General features: G+C 41.0%; 1 protein-coding gene and 12 non-coding genes across 13 annotated transcripts; 8 read left to right on the top strand and 5 right to left on the bottom strand.

The window, feature by feature from the left end:
* Positions 1 to 15,402: 15,402 nt before the first annotated feature.
* On the bottom strand, positions 15,403 to 15,474 carry trnae-cuc (transfer RNA glutamic acid (anticodon CUC)). Its single transcript has one exon. It is a non-coding gene; the product is annotated as a tRNA-Glu (tRNA).
* A 1,234-nt stretch (positions 15,475 to 16,708) lies between these two features.
* LOC137079566 (zinc finger BED domain-containing protein 5-like) lies at positions 16,709 to 18,588 on the top strand. Its single transcript, XM_067447515.1, has 2 exons — positions 16,709 to 17,203; positions 17,374 to 18,588. Exons 1-2 carry the CDS (start codon positions 16,709 to 16,711, stop codon positions 18,586 to 18,588), a joined length of 1,710 nt encoding a protein of 569 aa, XP_067303616.1.
* An 819-nt stretch (positions 18,589 to 19,407) lies between these two features.
* On the top strand, positions 19,408 to 19,479 carry trnae-uuc (transfer RNA glutamic acid (anticodon UUC)). Its single transcript has one exon. It is a non-coding gene; the product is annotated as a tRNA-Glu (tRNA).
* Positions 19,480 to 19,743: 264 nt separating this feature from the next.
* On the bottom strand, positions 19,744 to 19,815 carry trnae-cuc (transfer RNA glutamic acid (anticodon CUC)). The gene has a single exon. It is a non-coding gene; the product is annotated as a tRNA-Glu (tRNA).
* A 918-nt stretch (positions 19,816 to 20,733) lies between these two features.
* Positions 20,734 to 20,805, bottom strand: trnae-cuc (transfer RNA glutamic acid (anticodon CUC)). The gene has a single exon. It is a non-coding gene; the product is annotated as a tRNA-Glu (tRNA).
* A 681-nt stretch (positions 20,806 to 21,486) lies between these two features.
* On the top strand, positions 21,487 to 21,559 carry trnar-acg (transfer RNA arginine (anticodon ACG)). The gene has a single exon. It is a non-coding gene; the product is annotated as a tRNA-Arg (tRNA).
* Positions 21,560 to 21,983: 424 nt separating this feature from the next.
* trnae-uuc (transfer RNA glutamic acid (anticodon UUC)) lies at positions 21,984 to 22,056 on the top strand. Its single transcript has one exon. It is a non-coding gene; the product is annotated as a tRNA-Glu (tRNA).
* Positions 22,057 to 22,320: 264 nt separating this feature from the next.
* Positions 22,321 to 22,392, bottom strand: trnae-cuc (transfer RNA glutamic acid (anticodon CUC)). The gene has a single exon. It is a non-coding gene; the product is annotated as a tRNA-Glu (tRNA).
* A 1,266-nt stretch (positions 22,393 to 23,658) lies between these two features.
* trnay-gua (transfer RNA tyrosine (anticodon GUA)) lies at positions 23,659 to 23,745 on the top strand. Its single transcript is given in 2 exon segments — positions 23,659 to 23,695; positions 23,710 to 23,745. It is a non-coding gene; the product is annotated as a tRNA-Tyr (tRNA).
* A 312-nt stretch (positions 23,746 to 24,057) lies between these two features.
* Positions 24,058 to 24,130, top strand: trnar-acg (transfer RNA arginine (anticodon ACG)). Its single transcript has one exon. It is a non-coding gene; the product is annotated as a tRNA-Arg (tRNA).
* Positions 24,131 to 24,555: 425 nt separating this feature from the next.
* On the top strand, positions 24,556 to 24,627 carry trnae-uuc (transfer RNA glutamic acid (anticodon UUC)). Its single transcript has one exon. It is a non-coding gene; the product is annotated as a tRNA-Glu (tRNA).
* Positions 24,628 to 24,750: 123 nt separating this feature from the next.
* On the top strand, positions 24,751 to 24,837 carry trnay-gua (transfer RNA tyrosine (anticodon GUA)). Its single transcript is given in 2 exon segments — positions 24,751 to 24,787; positions 24,802 to 24,837. It is a non-coding gene; the product is annotated as a tRNA-Tyr (tRNA).
* Positions 24,838 to 24,891: 54 nt separating this feature from the next.
* On the bottom strand, positions 24,892 to 24,963 carry trnae-cuc (transfer RNA glutamic acid (anticodon CUC)). The gene has a single exon. It is a non-coding gene; the product is annotated as a tRNA-Glu (tRNA).
* Between the last annotated feature and the right edge of the window lie 149 nt (positions 24,964 to 25,112).

The following is a 25,112-nucleotide window of genomic DNA, read 5'->3' as shown; positions in this document are numbered from 1 at the left end:
CAAGATTCCTGACTTGATTTTTTGTTATCAGGCCTTTAGCCTCAAGATACGCGTTCACCTTGAGAATTTCATCTTTGTTTCCAAATGTAGTGATTTCGGTTTTGTCTTTGTTTAACTGGAGATAGTTTTGGCACATCCAGTTGTTAACTTCATCAATGCATTTGCACAGGGAGTCAATGGGGCTGTAGTCATTAGGTGACAGTGCTAAGTAGAGCTGGTTGTCGTCAGCATAGCTGTGGTAAGCAATATTGTTATTTTTCATTATTTGGCTCAGTGGCAGCATATACAGGTTAAACAGGAGTGGTGCTAGAATTGACCCTTGTGGGACTCCGCATGTCATGGACGTCCACTCAGACTTATGGTCACCTATACACAGCAAAAACTCCAGTGTTAAATTAACTCTCCTCAGAGTTTATTTGTCTCCACACTCAAGAGTGTTAAAAGTAACTCTGAAGAAGTGTTAAAGGTAATGAGATAATTAAGAGATTAATTAAGTGATGATTGGTCATTAGTGATGAACACCTGATGATAACAAGCAGAATCACTGAAGGAAAGAGTCACCATTTTTAAGTCACCATTATGGAGATCAGTGTTTGCTTTAGTTGGGCTCTTGACTTTATAACATTAGCTTTATAATATTAGTTTTTGACATTTTCTTAAGTCCAGAGAAAATGTGACCAAGTGTTGATGGTTATGCTTTGACATAATCATCATGAGCTGAATCACTGGTGCCATTTAGAGCCTAATCTTTGAGTTATGATTATTATATTGATTATAGCAGCTCTGTTATTCTACAGTGTACGATCTGTTGTTTGCAATAATAATAATCAATGGGAGCTTTTTTTAAAGATTTTAAAAAAAAGTTTTGAACCTCTCTGTCATTCAGTCACACAGAGACATCAATGATCAGCGTATGAATCTCAGCAATGGTGGCCATCAAAAAGCTTTTGCAGTGCATTCTGGGTGCACCAATCAAAACTCACCCATGGCTCCCAGCATGCATTGCAGCATGAATAAATTATAAGATGAACTGATTTAGTGATTTCTTTCTATTCCTACCATTTTATTTTATTTTTGCTGTTTTATGTGACTTTAGGAGCTTGTTTTGTGTTTGTCACCATTGTTGAGATTCATACACTGATTCTTAAAGTCTGTGAGTGTCTAATGCAACAAAGTAGTTTGAAATCTTTTTTGTGCAGAATCTCACCTTATTATCTTCACAGATCTGTTGTAATTAATAATGTATAATCAACACATGCCCCCATATAGCTAGAAATTTGACTCAATAAGATATTAGTTGATCCAGTCAATAAATGATGATTATGTTAATAATGTTAATCAAAATATCATCAACACCTGAACAGATGTTCTTTGTTTTGTTTGTTTTTTGCCAAAATGTGTTTCAAACACACAGCTAAAGACGACAGAAGTGATAAAATAACTAATGTTAGAAAGCCAAGGGTCAAGAGCCCAACTAAAGCAAACACTGATCTCTATAATGGTGACTTACAAATGGTGACTCTTTCCTTCAGTGATTCTGCTTGTTATCATCAGGTGTTCATCACTAATGGACAATCATCACTTAATTAATCTCTTAATTATCTCATTACCTTTAACACTTCTTCAGAGTTACTTTTAACACTCTTGAGTGTGGAGCCAAATAAACTCTGAGGAGAGTTAATTTAACACTGGAGTTTTTGCTGTATATATATATATATATATATATATATATATATATATATATATATATATATATATATATATATATATATATATATATATATATATATATATAATTTATTTAATAATACATACAGTAAGTTATACATAATACATACAGTGTAGGGTAAAACAAACTCAAAGAAAAAAACAAACAAAACAGAAACAAACAATATATATATATATATATATATATATATATATATATATATATATATATATATATATATATATATATATGTATAATAGACAACTGCTAAATAATAGGTAAAAACAAAAAAAAACAAAAAAAACAAAGCAAACACAAAAGGTATAGTGCAAAGAAACAGCTTGTATTTAGGATATGTATTTAGGGAGTAGTTAGATGTCATTTTAAATGGAAACTTGTTATTTTGACTCACATACATATGACATATGATATATATTCACACATACACATACAGACTATTTACAGAGGTTGAATAATTTCAAAATAAGATTTTATATACAGAATATTTACAGATTTATTTATCATTATTATATTATTATTTACACTATTTACTCCCCCTCCTTTCCGTCTCCCATCTCTGCTGCGGTCCTCCTTCTCCCATACCCTTTGGCTACCATTTGCTGCCTCCATTCAGACACTGGCACTGTGGCTGTCTCTTCACAGTACCAGTTTCCAAAATACTGCTGGTGCCCAGGAAGCCTGCGGTCTTTCAGGCAGCATTTACAGACTACCACGTCTGTTTTTTTAATGTATTTACGTCTGTAAATGCCAGCACTTTCCCTCTCCATCTTCCTCTTCCTGTATTGCTGGGTTGTATAAGGTACGTCTTCCCCGTGGCTGGGTGGCACTGAGACAACAGGAGATAGAGGAGATGAGGCTGGCAGTATCAGCCTCGAATGCTGCCTGCTGCCCATATGGAAAAAGTTTAGCTAAAAACATGTGTGATTCTTATATGTTCCAACAGAATACTATAAGGATCATATATGCTGCAAAAACCAATATACAAATTGTACAATATTCATGTATTTTCAATCATATATGTCCTACACTGTAAAAAAAAAACTATATGCTGGATTGTGTTAAATACAACCCCTGCAAATCAGTGAGATTTTACTTTAGTAAATTAATTAGCAAGTAAAACGAATAAAAATGGATAACCCTAACGCAAATAAATTATTTCCTTATATATGTGAATGATAAATATATTAAATTATTTAACTGCATATTAAAAATATACAGGATAAATATATTACAATATTTAATAATACATGAGGAATTGCTGCTTTCAATTAGAAAAATATGTGAAAATATATTTACATATATATCATAATGTATGTCATTTTATTTGATGTGCATGTGATGATATACCCAAAAATATATTGAACTAAATAATATATATATATATATTACAAAATGAAAGGAACTGTAATCCGTTACAGTTACTGAGAAATTATATTACAGTTATAAAAATGTTAACAATTACAAAGGGTTATATATATATATATATATATATATATATATATACACACACACACACACACACATACAGTTAACAATAACACAAGTCAAGCACACCGGCATGTTCCTAAATATTTAGCAAAGAGCTATAACTGCTGAAAAGTGCACTGACATTATTGTTAATAAAAGTAACAGTTTTATTGGTTTTTGGCCAAACGTCAACCTCACTATCTCCACTATCTCAGCCTATCTCCCTCTATTAAATTGAGCAAAAACACATGAAATAACAATTATTTTTAACATTTATCCTCCTTTAAATCAGAAGTAAAGTATGATGGGAAGTAGAAATTTGTTGTAACTCATTCTGTAAAAGTGTTTATGTGTGTACATGCATTCACATTAATATGGGAAATTCAATATACAGTAAGGCTACACAATAAAGGATACAACTTATGGATATTACATGTAATACTATTTATATCTTAATTACTAAATATTGTATGTGTTAAAATATAGCCATATTTTATAAATATAGTCAATATGCATACATTGCAGTAGCTTTATTAAAAAAGGGTTCATTGTCTCCGTGATATGATTGCCTCCCAGCGGGACCGCGAAGTGTCGAGCTCCAGGTAAGAATTGTGTTTGTCATGTCGTTCTCAATGCAAATGTTAACTTATTTAATGGCAAGATTTGCTAAAAGATTTGTAAATTGTTCGTTTCTGTTGTCATGTCGGTGCCACAGCCTTAGTGTTAACGTACAGGTAACGTTAAGCCTAATTATGCTGCGCACGTGCAAAAATTAAATTACAAGTATTTAATGTGCAAAAACAAGTGAAAAATGCTTATATTTGTATTAAAGTTATTAAACTATATGATTGGTCTCATCATTTGTTAGTCCCTTTGAATAAAAGCGTCTGCTAAATGATCAAATGTAAAAAACAACTATTCTAGTTGTTTAACTGTAATTTGGTAACTAAACCCTAAAGCTCATGGTTTGCATATATAGCCTAGAACTTTATATTTATATATTATGTTGCTTACACAAGTGGCAAAACATAGGCTATAGCTTATATAATGACAAACATTTTAAATTAGAACTTACAATAGACAAAAACAGTCGTCTCTCGTTATTTCTTTCATTTTTAAATCTTTAAAAAAATTTTTTTTTACAAGAAATCCTGCAGGTCATAAAGAACTTTGCTTTTCCACCTCCAAGAAAGGACGAGTGCTCTCCATTATGTCTCTTTGTTTACCTAAATGCCAGGTAAGGGACATTTTCCTTGCTTTACCCGAGGCAAAAGGCCATGTGTTGACTTTGAAACAGAGTAGACTTTAAGTCCACCGCATCAATACATGTTTATTTTAGTGCGAACAATGCACTGACCTTTAATTCAGCGCGTGCAGCAAAAAAAATTGGGAACACTCTAACCGGTTAACATGGGTACGGAAACAAATACGCACTGCAAACAGAGTATGTGTGAAACAGGCATTATTTAAGGCAGGTTAGGGCTACCCTAACCCTAGGTCTAAGGTTGTGCTAACCCTTGGGCTACCCTAACCCTAGGTCTAGGGTTGTGCTAACCCTAGGCCTAGCCTAACCCTTATTTAAACCAGTGTTTTTGATAATATCAGCAGGTCTCATCTCAGCCAGAAGACCCTGCAGATCTCCCACTACTGTGGCCACAGACAATGCCACAGCAGGACCAGAAGTGGGTGTCGGAAGCACTTTTTAGGGTTAGCGCAAAAGGAAAGCAGGAGCTGCGTGAAAACCTTCAGTTGTGGTATGACCCCCCACCACCAGCCCTGTTGTACCACCAAGCCCCAACACCTGATAGATTTTTTTTCACAGCGACTCTTGCTCTGGATGCCATATAGGCTATGGAAGGTACGACTCCAGTGTACTAACCCTGCCTGTGCCAGTTATCAGCTGTGTGGTGGTGGTCTGCACAGGAGGGTACGACAGGTGTTAGATATTGACAGATACTACAACCTGGTGACAGAGACCCAGATCTGTACCAGGTGTAGAACCAGCTACCTGTCCTGGAGTCATGCTGTGCTGCAGCAATTGGACCTGGCCCATCGATCTGAATTTAGAATCATTCTCACACGCAAGTAATTACTTTGCAATCATATGTGCTCATATGCTACCTTTGATAAATATATACTACTATAATTAGATACTTGATAATAAGATACTTGAATGATTACTTTTTTCCAAGGTACACAGCAAAAACTCCAGTGTTAAATTAACTCTCCTCAGAGTTTATTTGGCTCCACACTCAAGAGTGTTAAAAGTAACTCTGAAGAAGTGTTAAAGGTAATGAGATAATTAAGAGATTAATTAAGTGATGATTGTCCATTAGTGATGAACACCTGATGATAACAAGCAGAATCACTGAAGGAAAGAGTCACCATTATGGAGATCAGTGTTTGCTTTAGTTGGGCTCTTGACTCTTGGCTTTCTAACATTAGTTATTTTGTCTTGCTGCTTTAACTGTGTTTTTGGAACATACGTTGGGGCAAAGAAAGCACAGAGAAAATATGTTCAGGAGTTAGTGATGATTTGATTAAGATAATCATCATTTAGTGACTGGATCAACTAATATCATTCTGAGACAAATGCCTAGCTATATATGGCATGTGTTGATTTTACATTATTGATTACAACAGCTCTGTGAAGTTAATAGGATGAGATTTTGCACACAAAAAAAATTCAAACTACTTTGATGCTTTACACACTCACAGACATCAAGAATCAGTGTATGAATCTCAACAATGGTGACAAACAGCATCTCAGATACACAGATCAACTCTGAACATCACAAAACAAGCTACTAAAGTCACATAAAACAGCAAAAAGAAAATGGTGAGAATAGAAAGAAATCACTAATTCAGTTCATCTTATAATTTATGCATGCTGCAATGCATGCTGGGAGCCATGGGTGAGTTTTGATTGGTGCACCCAGAATGCACTGCAAAAGCCTTTTGATGGCCACCATTGCTGAGATTCATACGCTGATCATTGATGTCTCTGTGTGGCTGAATGACAGAGAGGTTCAAACCTTTTTTTTTAAGAACAGAATAATTAAAAAAAATCCCTCTGATTATTGTAAAGCCCAGAGCATATGCTGTAGAATTACAGAGCTGCTATAATCAATAAAGTAAACCTAACTCAAAGATTCAGCTCATGATGCTTATGTCATAACATAACCATCAACACTTGGTCACATTTTCTCTGCACTTGTATGGCTGCTTTAAAGCAGCCAGGCAAAGACTAATGTTATAAAGTCAAGAGCCCCAACTAAAGCAAACACTGATCTCCATAATGGTGACACCAAAAATGGTGACTCTTTCCTTCAGTGATTCTGCTTGTTATCATCAGGTGTCTTCACTAATGGCCAATCATCACTTAATTAATCTCTTAATTATCTCATTACCTTTAACACTTCTTCAGAGTTACTTTTAACACTCTTGAGTGTGGAGCCAAATAAACTCTGAGGAGAGTTAATTTAACACTGGAGTTTTTGCTGTGTATGCCTTTGACATTCGAGTTATTCGTTTGTTGTGTGAGAGGGGCATGGGAAATGGCCCAGTGAGGATCATCGGCCAGCTGAAGGAGAACCACACTGAGGAGTGGTTACAACGTGTGTCTTGGTACACATCGGTGTGTGTGGCCTTTTTGGATGATCCTGGCCTGCATCCACTGCACTTTCAGGAGCCGCCACCACTTGTTCCAGTACCTAGCTACAAATGGCTTCTCACTGGTTACAGTCAGGACATCCTCAACAGGCTCGATCACATCAAGGCCAGCATTACATCCACATATGGATCGATTTTAAAAATGGACTCAACTAAGAAGGTCAGAGAAGCTGCTTTAATGACTGTACCATTATCTATAATGTATTGTTAGACCAAAAGAGCTTTATTTGTAAATTATACTCATTCAATGTATGTTGTATTATTTACTATGTTTATTGTTTCTTTCAGATCACGAAGAAGTTGAGTGGGCCTGCGAAAGGCACAGCACAGTGGCTTACCTCAGTTGGCAATGAGGTAGGTCAGGTGCTGATGAGTGTCCTGACTGCGGATGAAGGAGCTGGGTTAGACCTCATGGCTGCAGGACTCGTGGAGAGATACCAGAGAGCTGGTGTTGATCCTCCCACTATCTCATATGTGGACTGTGACTGTTGCAAGGAAGTGGGAGAGACTAAACTGAAGAGGAGGTTTAGTGGCTGGCCCAATATCATCATCCGCCTAGACATTTGGCATTTTATGCGGCGTCTGGCAGTAGGGTGCACAACTGATGCCCACCAGTTGTATCCTACTTTTATGTCTAGGTTGTCGTCATGTATTTTTGAGTGGGATGCAGGGGATCTCACTCTGCTGAGAAGGGCAAAGAAGGATCAACTCACCCAACAGGGCTGGCCTGCAATGACGGAGGCAGAGATTGACCGTCAGATAAGCAAAGATGAGCTGGCCCAACACTGCAGGAGAAGAACACGAGGAGAGGAAACAACTATGCGCCTCCTTGATATGCTCATCAGAGAGCTCATGGGTGGCAAGGGGAATGACGCCCTTGGTGTTCCTCTGGCAACCCATATGGAAAAGTCTTGCTAAAAACATGTGTGATTCTTATATGTTCCAACAGAAAACTATAAGGATCATATATGCTGCAAAAAACACATATACAAATTGTACAATATTCATGTATTTTCAATCATATATGTCCTACACTGTAAAAAAAATATATGCTGGATTGTGTTAAATACAACCCCTGCAAATCAGTGAGATTTTACTTTAGTAAATGAATTAGCAAGTAAAACGAATAAAAATGGATAACCCTAATGCAAAGAAAATATTTCCTTATATATGTGATTAATAAATATATTAAATTATTTAACTGCATATTAAAAATATACAGGATAAATATATTACAATATTTAATAATACATGAGGAATTGCTGCTTTCAATTAGAAAAATATGTGACAATATATTTACTTGTATATCATAATGCATGTCATTTTATTTGATGTGCATGTGATGATATACCCAAAAATATATTGAACAAAATAATATATATTACAAAATAAAAGGAACTGTAGTCCGTTACAGTTACTGAGAAAGTGCTATTATATTACAGTTACTTATGAAAATGTTAACAATTACAAAGGGTTTTATATATATATATATATATATATATATATATATATATATATATATATATACACACACATACACACACACATACAGTTAACAATAACACAAGTCAAGCACACTGGCATGTTCCTACATATTTAGCAAAGAGCTGTAACTGCTGAAAAGTGCACCGACATTATTGTTAATAAAAGTAACAGTTTTACCGTTTTTTAAATTGAGCAAAAACACATGAAATAACAATTAATTTTAACATTTAACCTCCTTTAAATCAGAAGTAAAGCATGATGGGAAGAAGAAATTTGTTGTAACTCATTCTGTAAAAGTGTTTATATGTGTGTACATGCATTCACATTAATATGGGAAATTCAATATACAGTAAGGCTACACAATAAAGGATACAACTTAATGCATATATATTACATGTAATACTATTTATATCTTAATTACTAAATATTGTATGTCTTAAAATATAGCCATATTTTATAAATATAGTCAATATGCATACATTGCAGTAGCTTTATTAAAAAAGGCATTAGTTTCCTTTATATTTCCTTTAATATAGGCTATTTTGCATATAATTTCAGTATATTCCCATATATTTTTTTCGTAATGTTCTACCCATACAAACTATTTGTTAACAGCAATATCAGCAATATTTAAAAAATAATAATTAAACACTCACTCTAAGCGTTAGGCTTAGACGATGAAGATTTTTGTAACAAAAATAGCCTTAGTTCTCATCGCAAACTGCGCATGCGTCAACGCGCCGCGGCCAGGAGGAAATCAATCGCGGGTTCTTGTTGTCTCCGTGATATGATTGCCTCCCAGCGGGACCGCAAAGTGTCGAGCTCCAGGTAAGAATTGTGTTTGTCATGTCGTTCTCAATGCAAATGTTAACTTATTTAATGGCAAGATTTTCTAAAAGATTTGTAAATTGTTCGTTTCTGTTATCATGTCGGTGCCACAGCCTTAGTGTTAACGTACAGGTAACGTTAAGCCTAATTATGCTGCGCACGTGCAAAAATTAAATTACAAGTATTTAATGTGCAAAAACAAGTGAAAAATGCTTATATTTGTATTAAAGTTATTAAACTATATGATTGGTCTCATCATTTGTTAGTCCCTTTGAATGAAAGCGTCTGCTAAATGATCAAATGTAAAAAACAACTATTCTAGTTGTTTAACTATGTCATTTGATAACTAAGTTAAACCCTAAAGCTCATGGTTTGCATAGATAACGTTATACAACGATTGTGTGTGACAGTGAAAGCTGTGTGACACTTACAAAAAGCAAAAGTTAGAATAAATGTAATGTGATTTGTTTACCGGTATGTTCCTTTTGTCATCATTAATAGTCTATTTTGTGCCAATTCACTTTAAAAGAGTTAATGTTTTAGTGAACTTGAGTTTGCAAATTGCTCTAATGTAGTTAAAATATAGCTAAAATATAAACTTCTATCATTTGCATTCATGTAACTGCAACATATATGAATCTAAATGATGTACAATATTACAATTTTGTAATAGAAAGTAAGTTACTGTATAAGAATATATTGTTATACTGAAAAAAACATTATAATGAGACGTGTTTCTAATATTCATGTATGTAAATGGGGTGGTCAAGAAGATTTTCTTTTTCTTCCACAGAAAGATCTTCATGAAAACATTTGAAGACCACGCAAGAAGAACAGGTTCAGCCGCAGACTGGTTCATCCCATGAGGACTGGTTCAGTTCTGAAGGGGAAGTGTTGAAGAAGTTTATGTACTCTGAGTTGTAAGACTTGAACTAATGTTAACAAATGAGACTTTATTGTAATGTATTAACTAACATGAACTAACAATGAGCAATACATTATTACAGTATTTATTAAACTTTGTCAATTTTTAACGTTTAGTTCACCCAAAAATGTATGTTGTTAAAATGACCCTCATGTCGTTCCAAACCCATAAGACGTTCATTTATTTTCAGAGCACAACAAATAAAGCTTTAATATGTGTACTATAATTACTATGTGAAATAAGTTAATATAGTAATTGACATAGATCCTGATATAGATATCCATATTTATAACCTTATTGACTAAAATAACCAGCTCATGGCAGACGACTTGGGACCAGAGAGTGATCCGAGTGATGCGATGTAGGAGTAGCGTAAGCTTCAACGTCTCTCTGGGCAACAAAATCAAGCGCTTCTCTTTTATCGAATCCTCTTTAAATTCAAATTTGTGACCAGTGTTTTGTTTTCCTCTATTCTCTGCATATCCGCATTCATCAATACATCATGCTTCAGGTCAGAGGTCACTCTTTTGGCGTAAGTAGACACACACGGTTGACTGCCGGAAGATAGATATTTTAGTCTAAAGTCAAAAATATGGATATTTTTCTAATAAAAAATGCATAGCTTCTCTTCAGAAGGCCTTTTTTAAATGATTTTTTTAAAATGTCCTGATAATTTACTCACCCCCATGTCATCCAAGATGTTCATGTCTTTCTTTTTTCAGTCGAAAAGAAATTCAGTTTTTTGAAGAAAATATTCCAGGATTTTTCATCATATAATGGTTTTTAGTTGCAACCAAAATACTGAAGGTCCAAATCAATGCAGTTCCGCCTTCGTGTTTACAAAGCACTCATGTGAAGACTAATACAAATGCCCTCTAGCAAATAAAAATAATATAAAACAACGATACTGGATGATTTTGAAGTTGAAAATTGAGTGTTTTTGCTAAAGGGCGTTTGTATTAGTCTTCACATGAGCGCTTCGTAGACACGAGGGCGGGACTTCTGCCTACGTCTATGTGACCATTTACACGTGATTAACTCATCCTTGGCACCTCGCAGAGCTGAGCAAGTTGAACAATTAAGGTTGAAAAGTATATTAATTTTTTTAAATGACTGATCGTTTGACTAGATTAGACCCTATTCCTCATCCGGGATCACGCAGAGGCTATGAAGCCCTTTGAAACGGCGTTGATTTGGACCTTCACCATTTTGGTTGTAACTGAAAAGCATTATATGATGAACAATCCTGGAATGTTTTCTTCAAGAAACTTAATTTCTTTTCCACTGAAGAAATAAAGACGTGAACATCTTGGATGAGATGGGGGTGAGTAAATGATCAGTCAATTTTCATTTTGGGATGAACTAATCCGTTCATTATCTTTGATTGATGGCCATGACACTGTGTTCAGTGTATTTTGTTGTTGTTTTTTGGGTTTTGTTTTTTTCCTGAGCAAAGTTCAGTTTGCTATCAAGTTGGAATTGTAAATTACTCATGTGGAGTATAATTTGAGTGTTTCATTTTGTGTTGAAATAAAAGTGTTTCCATCACAAATTTGTGCATGTCATTGATTGAAATCATATATGGTTAGTATATGCAGAGATGTTGTAATATTGACTGAAATCATGTATGATTATTATATGTTGTTTATATGTATATTATATAAACTTGAAGAGCTAACACACCATTTCCCTATTAAAAAAATATGACATCTGTATAAAAAGCATATAAACAAATGACACAAAATATAAATAAATCCTATAAGACTTTAATATGACTAGCATATGATTCAGTATAAGAACTTTATATGATTTGTATATGAATATCATGTATTTTCTACTAATACCATATACCATTGCATACTGTTTACATGTAAAACTCATATAAGATTTTTGCAGGATTCATACATGACCCAAAAGTTTTCTGTGTGATTTTTAGTATGAAATGGGCCATAAACGGTCTGATTTTGTGTATGACATATATGGGACTTACATTAAACATATAAGATAATTCTGACTGATTTAAGTAAGGAACATATATGGTCGCTATATATGAACCATATAGGTTTTTTTCATATGGGAAGTCCAGAGGCGGCACATTACCTGTATTCAGGACCCTCCAGATGTGCCCCTCTACACGGAAACTGGAACCATAAACAAGGGCGGGATTGTTCTAAAAACATATAGGTGTGCCAGAGGCTCCACTTCCCTGGAATCATTTCACTGCCACCTAAACAGATTTATTCCAGGTTTGTCATGACAGAATAGACCATATCTTGCCACTAATTCCTGTTTATTTATATACTTGCAGTAAACCGATTGCATTTTCTCTTTTGTAATTTCTTAAAACAATGTTTGGCTTTCTATTTCTTATTCTAGGGAATAGCGCAAACAGCCTGAACTTCCAGATTTACCTCCTGGAAGGTTTGTTACGCTGGAATCAGGACCGGGCTGCAGCTGCTGTTGCAGGTGGAGGTGGAGGTTCAACCCTGCGTACTTACACAGGGGAGCTGGTTTACTCTGTCAACGAGAACTACAATAAATTGGTGGTGGTTGAGGAGATTCCCCCCTTCTATGTAAAGCGCTTTGAGTGCCTAGAAAAGCGCTATATAAATCGAACGCATTATAAGTTGTATGGCAGGAAATTGGTCACTAGCTTCACTTCACCTGCAGTTTACACAGGTAAACATATTTTGATCAATGCAGTTCACTAGGTAGCATGTTTTTGTTAAAACTGCAAGTGCTTCTGGTCAATAATGTCATTTTGACAGATCAGAGAAAAATTATACCATCAGAATTTTTGCATACTGGACTCTTTGTTGTAGGTTTCAGGGAAAATAAATTACATACTAGAATATAGAGTAATTCTGTCTTTTTACAATGTCCTCTGAGTTACATATTTTTTGTTTATGCAGAAGCTGAATATTTATTTAAAAATATTTACTACATTTCAGAATTAACCTTTCTGATTCATTTCCTTTAAAATGTTTTCTGTTACAAATATTTCCTCAGGGGAGCTCATTGGAGTGCAGTACTTGTTGAGGCAGAATAGTCAGCCCCTGGAGGACATGTGCCCTACCTCTGATAGGACCTCTCAGTTACTGGAGGAGATAAATGTGGAGGAGCAAGTGGAAGAGGATGAGGGTTTCATTGACTTGTTGGGAGAGGAAGCCACAGTGGCAAATCTTTTGGCATCAGATGACTTGTTCCTTTCAAGTCCACCAGTTCAACTTGACACTTCAACAGTGTCCAAGCTCCACCCACTGCACCTCTTCCCTGTGTCCAAGCTCCACGCGCTGCACTTCTGCCCTATGTCCAAGCTCCACCCGCTGCACCTCTGCCCTGTGTCCAAGCTCCACCCGCTGCACCTCTGCCCTGTGTCCAAGCTCCACCCGCTGCACCTCTGCCCTGTGCCAAGCTCCACCCGCTGCACCTCTGCCCTGTGTCCAAGCTCCACCCGCTGCACCTCTGCCCTGTGTCCAAGCTCCACCCGCTGCACCTCTGCCCTGTGTCCAAGCTCCACCCGCTGCACCTCTGCCCTGTGTCCAAGCTCCACCCGCTGCACTTCTGCCCTATGTCCCAGCTCCACCCGCTGCACCTCTGCCCTGTGTCCAAGCTCCACCCGCTACACCTCTGCCCTGTGTCCAAGCTCCACCCGCTGCACCTCTGCCCTGTGTCCAAGCTCCACCCGCTGCACCTCTGCCCTGTGTCCAAGCTCCACCCGCTGCACCTCTGCCCTGTGTCCAAGCTCCACCCGCTGCACTTCTGCCCTATGTCCCAGCTCCACCCGCTGCACCTCTGCCCTGTGTCCAGGCTTCACCAGTACCTGGTGTCCAGACTCCATCAGCTACACCTCTGCCCTCAGCAATGGTAAAATTTCCTTTTCTAGACAAATTGTTACTCATTTAGTCATTCACCCTCAAGCAGCAAATTCACAAACTCACAAATTTCACAAAGCATGTAATTACCTAACCAACAGTTATATTTTTTAGGCTGTTGACGAGCACTGCATTCCTGGAATGGACCGGGTGGATGAGTTGGCGGAGTATCTGGTAGAGCTGCGCACACAGACGGGCCTCACACTTACTAACCAACAAGCTGCGATCATTGTGGGTTTGTGGCAGAACCTGGACCAATTTGATAAAGACAAGGTCATGTATGCTGCTCGTTATCAAGACAGGCTACTTACAGGACGTTTTAGGTCCCCTAAAAAGAAAGCTGTCTTCACTCCTGGCGTCGAAAGCACAAAGAGGTGTGTTTCAGAATCTCTGTCCAGATGGGATCTCATTCTTCAAGATTATAGAAAAATTCGGCAGCTAATCCTGAGCAATGGAACCGTAATGAGCGAAACAACCCTTCAGCTAGTGGAGGTAAACCAAAGGACCCTTACAACGTGGCACAATGAATGTTTAAAGGGTCAGGAGGTCTCAGTGCTGTTGCAAGGGTTGAAGCTTCCAGAGGCACGTCCAGTGGCATTGGATGCTCTGCCTCCAGCACAAGTGCAGCCTGTTGTGCCTCCACAATATAGCGACCAGCTGCATCACTACCAGATGCCACCAGACACAGCTGGACAGGCAAAGACGAAGTTCAGGAAGATCCAGCCCTCATCAACCTGCACATCTGCCACACCAACTGCCACGTTCCACCAGCCAAGGACAATTTTTCCAAAGCCGACAGCAACACACCCATTGGTTCCTGACACACCCACTGCCCCTGTTGTGTCTCAGATGCTACTGTTGCCCTGCCCAGCCCCATTTTCCACCATTAACCCTGGAGCAATTTCCTCTGACCCACCTGCAAAAGACACAGCCACCCCAACCAAACTGTCATAAAATCGCTCTGTAAAATAAAATACGTGCAGAAAACGTGGCCAATTTCGCACACAAGAAACTGGCCATAGCCAGTACAAAGGCAAAATATTTTGCCCAAATAAAGAAACACTCACTAATCAGCAGTGGTTACAAAATATGAGAAAATAACACACTTGTATCTGTGATACTTTTCATTTTCTCTCTTGATTGGCTCTGTTCTTTATCTTCCAGCCATATTTAATGCTAAAGTATTATACTGTGCACTTGTTTTTAAATTGTATTATTATTATTATTAATAATAAAATTATTATTAAAGGTTTATGTGTAGAGGAAACAATATTAAGTATGTGTATATGTGAGTATGTATAACGATATGTATACATACACTATAATACATAAATATTAGGTCGCTGGTTCGACTCCGGCTCGAAGGAGGTCATTTTTCACATGCAAACACTTTCTTGGCCGTGTTGGAGGGAAAAAGAATGTTCCCTGACCGGGAATCGAACCCGGGCCGCGCCGGTGAGAGCGCCGAATCCTAACCACTAGACCACCAGGGAAGGACTTTTCGATGAGCCTTCTAAATCCTGACTGTGGGCCTCTACCGGGTTTTGCTGCAACTTCTCAAGCTAGACCACTAAGGCTAGCCTTTTTGTCCTGGAGAGAGTCTCTGACTCTGGATCACAGTTCTTCCACTGAGAAACAGTCCAGTCAATTACCAACAAGACGTGTAAACACCTGCAAGGCGCCATACCGGTGGGCCAGTGGCCTAATGGAAAACGCGTCTGACTATGGATCAGAAATTTCTGATAGGTTGAGGTTTCGTTCGTAACTTCTGTGCCTTCGATAGCTCAGCTGGTAGAGCAGAGGACTGTAGGTGAAACATTGGCAATCCTTAGGTCGCTGATTCGACTCCGGCTCGAAGGAGGTCCCTTTTCACACGCAAACCCTTTCTTGGCTAAGTTGCAGGGCAAAAGCATGTTCCCTGACCGGGATTCAAATCCGGGCCGCGGCGGTGAGAGCGCCGAATCCTAACCACTAGACAACCAGGGAAGGACTTTCTGATTCGCCTCCTAAATCCTGGCTGTGGGCCTCTACCAGATTTTGCTGCAACGTCTAAGGCTAGCCTTTTCCTCCTGGAGAGAATCTCTTACTCTGGATCACAGTTTTTCCACTGAGAAACAGTCGAGTCAATCACCAACAAGACGTGTAAACACCTGCAAGGCACCAGACCGGTGGGCCAGTGGCCTAATGGAAAACGCGTCTGACTATGGATCAGAAGTTTCTGATAGGTCTAGGTTTCGTTTGTAACCTCTGTGCCTTCGATAGCTCAGCTGGTAGAGCGGAGGACTGTAGGTGGAAGGTTGGAAATCCTTAGGTTGCTGGTTCGACTCCGGCTCGAAGGAGGTTATTTTTCACATGCAAACACTTTCTTGGCTGTGTTGGAGGGAAAAAGAATGTTCCCGGGAATCGAACCCTGGCCGCGGCGGTGAGAGCGCCGAATCCTAACCACTAGACCAGTGGTTCTCAAACTGGGGGTCGCGGGATGATTTCAAGGGGTCGCGAGTTGGTTTGAAAAAATTCTGTATTTTCTGATTACAAAAATATTTTTCAATACTAAAAAATTAAGATTACAAATACATTTTTTGGATTTCTAAAGACAGAGTTGATTAGAAGGGTTTTTTTTTATGTAAATAATATTTCATGACTCTAAGATACGACGTCACCGTGCGGCGACTGATCGCTAGTTATCGATACTGCATGCAACTGCACGTGGAAACTGCAACTGCAAGAATGGATAAATTTGTAATTCGCAAGGCTAAAAATGTTGAGGAAATTGTGGACAGTCTGCCTGAATCATCTGAACCGTGTACCTCTACAAAACACAAGAGCAAGACCCCTTCTGACCAATGTAGGAAACGTCGGAAATATCAAGAGGAATTCATAAAGTATGGATTCACTTGCTCTACTGTCAACGATGTGGACCATCCTCAGTGTGTCATCTGTTCAGAAGTGCTTGCCCATGAAAGTATGAAGCCTGGAAAAATGCAGAGACATTTGGAGACAAGACACCCTGCTTGTGTTGAGAAACCTATAGACTTTTTTCGCAGAAAAGAGAAGGAATTACAGATTCAAAAACGCACACTCGCACAACAAACCCAAATTACTGCTAATGCTCTGAAGGCATCTTATGAGGTGGCATACCTGATAGCTCAATCCAAAAAGCCACACACAATCGGGGAAACCTTGATTAAGCCCGCAGCTGAGCTATGTGTCGGGCCATGCATGGTGAGAAAATTGCAAATGAGCTTATGACTGTCCCATTGTCGAATGACACGATAGCTCGCCGTATTCATGATATTTCAAAACACATTAAGAGTCAATTGATTAATAGGTTAAATGGAAAGAAATATGCGTTACAGTTTGACGAATCTACCGATGTGTCTAATTCTTCTCAGTTTCTGGCATTCATCAGATATACATTTGATGGAAAAATGCACGAGGAAATGCTCTTCTGCTCAGTGCTGGAGGGGACTTGCACCGGCAGTGAGATTTTCAACAAGCTGGACACCAGACTAAAAGAGATGCAACTTTCATGGGATAACTGTGTTGGCATATGTACTGATGGTGCTGGTGCAATGGTAGGTAAAAACAAGGGACTCAAGGCAAAGGTTTTAGAAGTGGCTCCTCATGTTAAGTTTACGCACTGCATAATTCACCGCGAGTCTCTTGCTAGCAAAGCACTCGATAGTGAGCTTAACAGTGTTCTCAAAGGTGCAATCAAAATTGTAAATCACATAAAATCACGTCCAGTAACCAGTAGACTGCTAGCCACCCTTTGCAACGAGATGGGCTCACAGCACAAAGCGCTGCTGTTTCATACCGAAGTCCGGTGGTTATCTCGCGGGAAGGCACTCGGCCGGCTTTACGAACTGCGTGAGGAAGTGCACTCGTTGTTGAAAGAATCTAAATCTGAATTTGCGCACCACTTGACAGATCCAGATTGGTTATCAAAACTTGCTTATTTGGCCTGTATATTCGAAAGGCTTAACATGCTTAATCTTTCATTACAAGGTCCAAACACAAACATCTTGACAATGAATGAGAAAATTGATGCATTTGTGAAAAAGCTGGACAGATGGGCTGAGCGAGTTGAACAAGGCAATGTGGAGATGTTTCCTGAGCTGGATGAACATCTGGAGGAGAATGGACTGAGTCTCGGCAACCTGAAAACACACATCACTGGTCATCTCCACGGCCTTTTGGAACAATTCCATAAGTATTTTCCAAAAGAGATGCAACCAGAACTGTATGACTGGATACGGCAACCTTTCACTGAAACTAGGAGTAATCTCCCCACAAAACTGGAAGATGCTTTGCTGGAGCTGTCCAGTGATCGGACATTTAAAACTTTATTTTCCAGTTCCACACTGCCTGAATTTTGGATCGCAGTAGCAGAAGAATACAGAGAGTTATCCGGTGTGGCAATGGATGTACTGCTTCCTTTTGGTTCTACTTATTTGTGCGAGCAGACTTTTTCCACTGTTACATACATGAAAAACAAATACAGATCACGTCTTGATGTTGAGGATGATCTGCGAGTAGCCGTATCCAACATCAGGCCACAGATTACGCTTTTGTGCACTGAAAAACAAGTGCACCCATCCCACTGAAAGGTAAGCGCAAATACAGTAAATATTATAGAAGTTTGTTTCCGCTATGTAAGAAAATTTTTGAAAAGATAATGGCGATTTTTTTAATCTAAAAATTGCGATTTTACATCTCGCTATTCTGACTTGTTTTCTCATTGTGAAATTGTAATATAAATTTACAGTGCGAATTATAAAGTTATAAATGATATAAAGTCGCAATTACCTTTTGTATTTTTTTATTCTTTGGTGGAAACAAGCTTCCAAAAGAAGTGGATGTGGATTTAAAACAATTTTTTTTTGTTTATTGTTTGTGTATTCTGTGGTAGTGGGTCGCGAGTTCTCGTCGATGTTAGTTTAGGGGTCACTGGCTAAAAAGTTTGAGAACCACTGCACTAGACCACCAGGGAAGGACTTTTCGATGAGCCTTCTAAATCCTGACTGTGGGCCTCTACCGGGTTTTGCTGCAACTTCTCAAGCTAGACCACTAAGGCTAGCCTTTTTGTTACCATTCATTACCGGTTACCATTCATTACCGTGCGTGTTTTCAAATGCATCGCATAAGTACTGTCACAGGGACCTTGCTTTAATGAGCAGTTTTTAGTATCTATTATGTGATCACAAGAATGGGATAAAGTTTCACCCCCTGGGCGAAACAAATGACAGCTTCCTCCATTGAGTCTGTTATAACTGAATTCGGTAAACAATGCCTTCGGATCATACCCATATTTTTAAAGGGGACGCTCACACACTGAAAGCCAAAGGGCTCAACATAACCCTGCCCTTTTACGTACCACATGGATGAAAAACACCCCCACAAGCCTGCTTGATAGGTGCAGGATTTCCCATATGGTCTAGCGGTCAGGATTCCTGGTTTTCACCCAGGCGGCCCGGGTTCAACTCCCGGTATGGGAAATTGTGATTGTTTTGGCTTCCCTTACTGAACAGCCAGCGCTTCTGTCTGCGGCAAAAGCACTTTTAGCCGGCAGTGGAGCTGCAGCAACCTGATAGGTTGAGGTTCTGTTGCTTTCCTGCGTACCTTCGATAGCTCAGCTGGTAAAGCGGAGGACTGTAGGTGGAAGGTTGGAAATCCTTATGTCGCTGGGTCGACTCCGGCTCGAAGGAGGTCATTTTTCACATGCAAACACTTTCTTGGCTGTGTTGGAGGGAAAAACAACGTTCCCTGACCGGGAATCGAACCCGGGCCACGGCGGTGAGAGCACCGAATCCTAACCACTAGACCACCAGGGAAGGACTTTTCGATGAGCCTTCTAAATCCTGGCTGTGGGCCTCTACCGGATTTTGCTGCAACTTCTCAAGCTAGACCACTAAGGCTAGCCTTTTTGTCCTGGAGAGAGTCTCTGACTCTGGATCACAGTTCTTCCACTGAGAAATAGTCGAGTCAATCACCAACAAGACATGTGTAAACACCTGCAAGGCACCAGACCGGTGGGCCAGTGGCCTAATGGAAAACGCGTCTGACTATGGATCAGAAGTTTCTGATAGGTCTAGGTTTCGTTCGTAACCTCTGTGCCTTCGATAGCTCAGCTGGTAGAGCGGAGGACTGTAGGTGGAAGTTTGGAAATCCTTAGGTCGCTGGTTTGACTCCGGCTCGAAGGAGGTCATTTTTCACATGCAAACACTTTCTTGGCTGTGTTGGAGGGAAAAACAACGTTCCCTGACTGGGAATCGAACCCGGGCCGCGGCGGTGAGAGCGCCGAATCCTAACCACTAGACCACCAGGGAAGGACTTTTCGATGAGCCTTCTAAATCCTGGCTGTGGGCCTCTACCGGATTTTGCTGCAACTTTTCAAGCTAGACCACTAAGGCTAGCCTTTATGTCCTGGAGAGAGTCTCTGACTCTGGATCACAGTTCTTCCACTGAGAAACAGTCGAGTCAATCACCAACAAGACATGTGTAAACACCTGCAAGGCACCAGACCGGTGGGCCAGTGGCCTAATGGAAAACGCGTCTGACTATGGATCAGAAGTTTCTGATAGGTCTAGGTTTCGTTCGCAACCTCTGTGCCTTCGATAGCTCAGCTGGTAGAGCGGAGGACTGTAGGTGGAAGTTTGGAAATCCTTAGGTCGCTGGTTCGACTCTGGCTCGAAGGAGGTAATTTTTCACATGCAAACACTTTCTTGGCTGTGTTGGAGGGAAAAACAATGTTCCCTGACCGGGAATCGAACCCGGGCCGCGGCGGTGAGAGCGCCGAATCCTAACCACTAGACCACCAGGGAAGGACTTTTTGATGAGCCTTCTAAATCCGGACTGTGGGCCTCTACCGGGTTTTGCTGCAACTTCTCAAGCTAGACCACTAAGGCTAGCCTTTTTGTCCTAGAGAGAGTCTCTGACTCTGGATCACAGTTCTTCCACTGAGAAACAGTCGAGTCAATCACCAACAAGACATGTGTAAACACCTGCAAGGCACCAGACCGGTGGGCCAGTGGCCTAATGGAAAACGCGTCTGACTATGGATCAGAAATTTCTGATAGGTCTAGGTTTCGTTTGTAACCTCTGTGCCTTCGATAGCTCAGCTGGTAGACCGGAGGACTGTAGGTGAAAGGTTGGCAATCCTTAGGTCGCTGGTTCGACTCCGGCTCGAAGGAAGTCCCTTTTCACACGCAAACCCTTTCTTGGCTAAGTTCCAAGGCAAAAGCATGTTCCCTGACCGGGAATCAAATCCGGGCCGCGGCGGTGAGAGCGCCGAATCCTAACCACTAGGCCACCAGGGAAGGACTTTCTTATTCGCCTCCTAAATCCTGGCTGTGGGCCTCTACCAGATTTTGCTGCAACTTCTAAGGCTAGCCTTTTCCTCCTGGAGAGAATCTCTTACTCTGGATCACAGTTCTTCCACTGAGAAGCTGTTCAGTCAAACACCAACAAGACGCGTATAAACACCAGCAAGTCATTCCTACAGTGGGCCAGTGGCGCAATGGATAGCGCGTCTGACTACGGATCAAAAGATTCTAGGTTTGACTCCTGGCTGGCTCGAACGATTGTTTTTGCTTTGCTTTCAGCCTATAATTATTAAATTGATTTATGTTTCTTATAAATTGACAGTCCAACCATAGGCTGTTTTGTCTGCGAGATAGCGGTTACCATTCATTACCGTGCGTGTTTTCAAATGCATCGCATAAGTACTGTCACAGGGACCTCGCTTTAATGAGCAGTTTTTAGTATCTATTATGTGATCACAAGAATGGGATAAAGTTTCACCCCCTGGGCGAAACAAATGACAGCTTCTTCCATTGAGTCTGTTAAAACTGAATTCGGTAAACAATGCCTTCGGATCATACCCATATTTTTAAAGGGGGCGATCACATACTGAAAGCCAAAGGGCTCAACAGAACCCTGCCCTTGTACGTACCACATGGATGAAAAACACCCCCACAAGCCTGCTTGATAGGTGCAGGAATCCCCATATGGTCTAGCGGTCAGGATTCCTGGTTTTCACCCAGGCGGCCCGGGTTCGACTCCCGGTATGGGAAGTTGTGAATGTTTTGGCTTCCCTTACTAAACAGCCAGCGCTTCGGTCTGCGGCAAAAGCACTTTTAGCCGGCAGTGGAGCTGCAGCAACCTGATAGGTTGAGGTTCTGTTGCTCACCTGCGTGCCTTCGATAGCTCAGCTGGTAGAGCGGAGGACTGTAGGTGGAAGGTTGGAAATCCTTAGGTCACTGGTTCGACTCTGGCTCGAAGGAGGTCATTTTTCACATGCAAACACTTTCTTGGCTGTGTTGGAGGGAAAAACAACGTTCCCTGACCAGGAATCGAACCCGGGCCGCGGCGGTGAGAGCGCCGAATCCTAACCACTAGACCACCAGGGAAGGACTTTTCGATGAGCCTTCTAAATCCTGACTGTGGGCCTCTAACGTGCTTTGCTGCAACTTCTCAAGCTAGACCACTAAGGCTAGCCTTTTTGTCCTGGAGAGAGTCTCTGACTCTGGATCACAGTTCTTCCACTGAGAAACAGTCCAGTCAATTACCAACAAGACGTGTAAACACCTGCAAGGCGCCAGACCGGTGGGCCATTGGCCTAATGGAAAACGCGTCTGACTATGGATCAGAAATTTCTGATAGGTTGAGCTTTCGTTCGTAATCTCTGTGCCTTCGATAGCTCAGCTGGTAGAGCGGAGTACTGTAGGTGGAAGGTTGGCAATCCTTAGGTCGCTGGTTCGACTCCGGCTCGAAGGAGGTCCCTTTTCACATGCAAACCCTTTCTTGGCTAAGTTGCAAGGCAAAAGCATGTTCCCTGACCGGGAATCAAATCCGGGCCGCGGCGGTGAGAGCGCCGAATCCTAACCACTAGACCACCAGGGAAGGACTTTTCGATGAGCCTTCTAAATCCTGACTGTGGGCCTCTACTGTGTTTTGCTGCAACTTCTCAAGCTAGACCACTAAGGCTAGCCTTTTTGTCCTGGAGAGAGTCTCTGACTCTGGATCACAGTTCTTCCACTGAGAAACAGTCCAGTCAATTACCAACAAGACGTGTAAACACCTGCAAGGCGCCAGACCGGTGGGCCAGTGGCCTAATGGAAAACGCGTCTGACTATGGATCAGAAATTTCTGATAGGTTGAGCTTTCGTTCGTAATCTCTGTGCCTTCGATAGCTCAGCTGGTAGAGCGGAGGACTGTAGGTGAAAGGTTGGCAATCCTTAGGTCGCTGGTTCAACTCCGGCTCGAAGGAGGTCCCTTTTTACATGCAAACCCTTTCTTGGCTAAGTTGCAAGGCAAAAGCATGTTCCCTGACCGGGAATCAAATCCGGGCCGCGGCGGTGAGAGCGCCGAATCCTAACCACTATACCACCAGGGAAGGACTTTTCGATGAGCCTTCTAAATCCTGACTGTGGGCCTCTACCGTGTTTTGCTGCAACTTCTCAAGCTAGACCACTAAAGCTAGCCTTTTTGTCCTGGAGAGAGTCTCTGACTCTGGATCACAGTTCTTCCACTGAGAAACAGTCCAGTCAATTACCAACAAGACGTGTAAACACCTGCAAGGCGCCAGACCGGTGGGCCAGTGGCCTAATGGAAAACGCGTCTGACTATGGATCAGAAATTTCTGATAGGTTGAGCTTTCGTTCGTAATCTCTGTGCCTTCGATAGCTCAGCTGGTAGAGCGGAGGACTGTAGGTGAAAGGTTGGCAATCCTTAGGTCGCTGGTTCGACTCCGGCTCGAAGGAGGTCCCTTTTCACATGCAAACCCTTTCTTGGCTAAGTTGCAAGGCAAAAGCATGTTCCCTGACCGGGAATCAAATCCGGGCCGCGGCGGTGAGAGCGCCGAATCCTAACCACTAGACCACCAGGGAAGGACTTTCTTATTCGCCTCCTAAATCCTGGCTGTTGGCCTCTACCAGATTTTGCTGCAACTTTTAAGGCTAGCCTTTTCCTCCTGGAGAGATTCTCTTACTCTGGATCACAGTTCTTCCACTGAGAAGCTGTTCAGTCAAACACCAACAAGACGCGTATAAACACCAGCAAGTCGTTCCTACAGTGGGCCAGTGGCGCAATGGATAACGCGTCTGACTACGGATCAGAAGATTCTAGGTTCGACTCCTGGCTGGCTCGAATGATTGTTTTTGCTTTGCTTTCACCCTTTAATTATTAAATTGATTTATGTTTCTTATAAATTGACAGTCCAACCATAGGCTGTTTTGTCTGCGAGATAGCGCTTACCATTCATTACCGTGCGTGTTTTCAAATGCATCGCATAAGTACTGTCACAGGGACCTTGCTTTAATGAGCAGTTTTAAGTATCTATTATGTGATCACAAGAATGGGATAAAGTTTCACCCCCTGGGCGAAACAAATGACAGCTTCTTCCATTGAGTCTGTTAAAACTGAATTCGGTAAACAATGCCTTCGGATCATACCCATATTTTTAAAGGGGACGATCACACACTGAAAGCCAAAGGGCTCAACAGAACCCTGCCCTTGTACGTACCACATGGATGAAAAACACCCCCACAAGCCTGCTTGATAGGTGCAGGAATTCCCATATGGTCTAGCGGTCAGGATTCCTGGTTTTCACCCAGGCGGCCCGGGTTCGACTCCCGGTATGGGAAGTTGTGATTGTTTTGGCTTCCCTTACTGAACAGCCAGCGCTTCGGTCTGCGGCAAAAGCACTTTTAGCCGGCAGTGGAGCTGCAGCAACCTGATAGGTTGAGGTTCTGTTGCTCACCTGCGTGCCTTCGATAGCTCAGCTGGTAGAGCGGAGGACTGTAGGTGGAAGGTTGGAAATCCTTAGGTCGCTGGTTCGACTCCGGCTCGAAGGAGGTCATTTTTCACATGCAAACACTTTCTTGGCTGTGTTGGAGGGAAAAAGACTGTTCCCTGACCGGGAATCGAACCCGGGCCGCGGCGGTGAGAGCGCCGAATCCTAACCACTAGACCACCAGGGAAGGACTTTTCGATGAGCCTTCTAAATCCTGACTGTGGGCCTCTACCGTGTTTTGCTGCAACTTCTCAAGCTAGACCACTAAGGCTAGCCTTTTTGTCCTGGAGAGAGTCTCTGACTCTGGATCACAGTTCTTCCACTGAGAAACAGTCC

The sequence above is a fragment of the Pseudorasbora parva genome, chromosome 6 (assembly GCF_024679245.1).
Source record: "Pseudorasbora parva isolate DD20220531a chromosome 6, ASM2467924v1, whole genome shotgun sequence".
NCBI lineage: Eukaryota > Metazoa > Chordata > Actinopteri > Cypriniformes > Gobionidae > Pseudorasbora > Pseudorasbora parva.
Note: the sequence above shows the minus strand (reverse complement) of the source record. Positions and strands in the feature narration are given on the sequence as shown.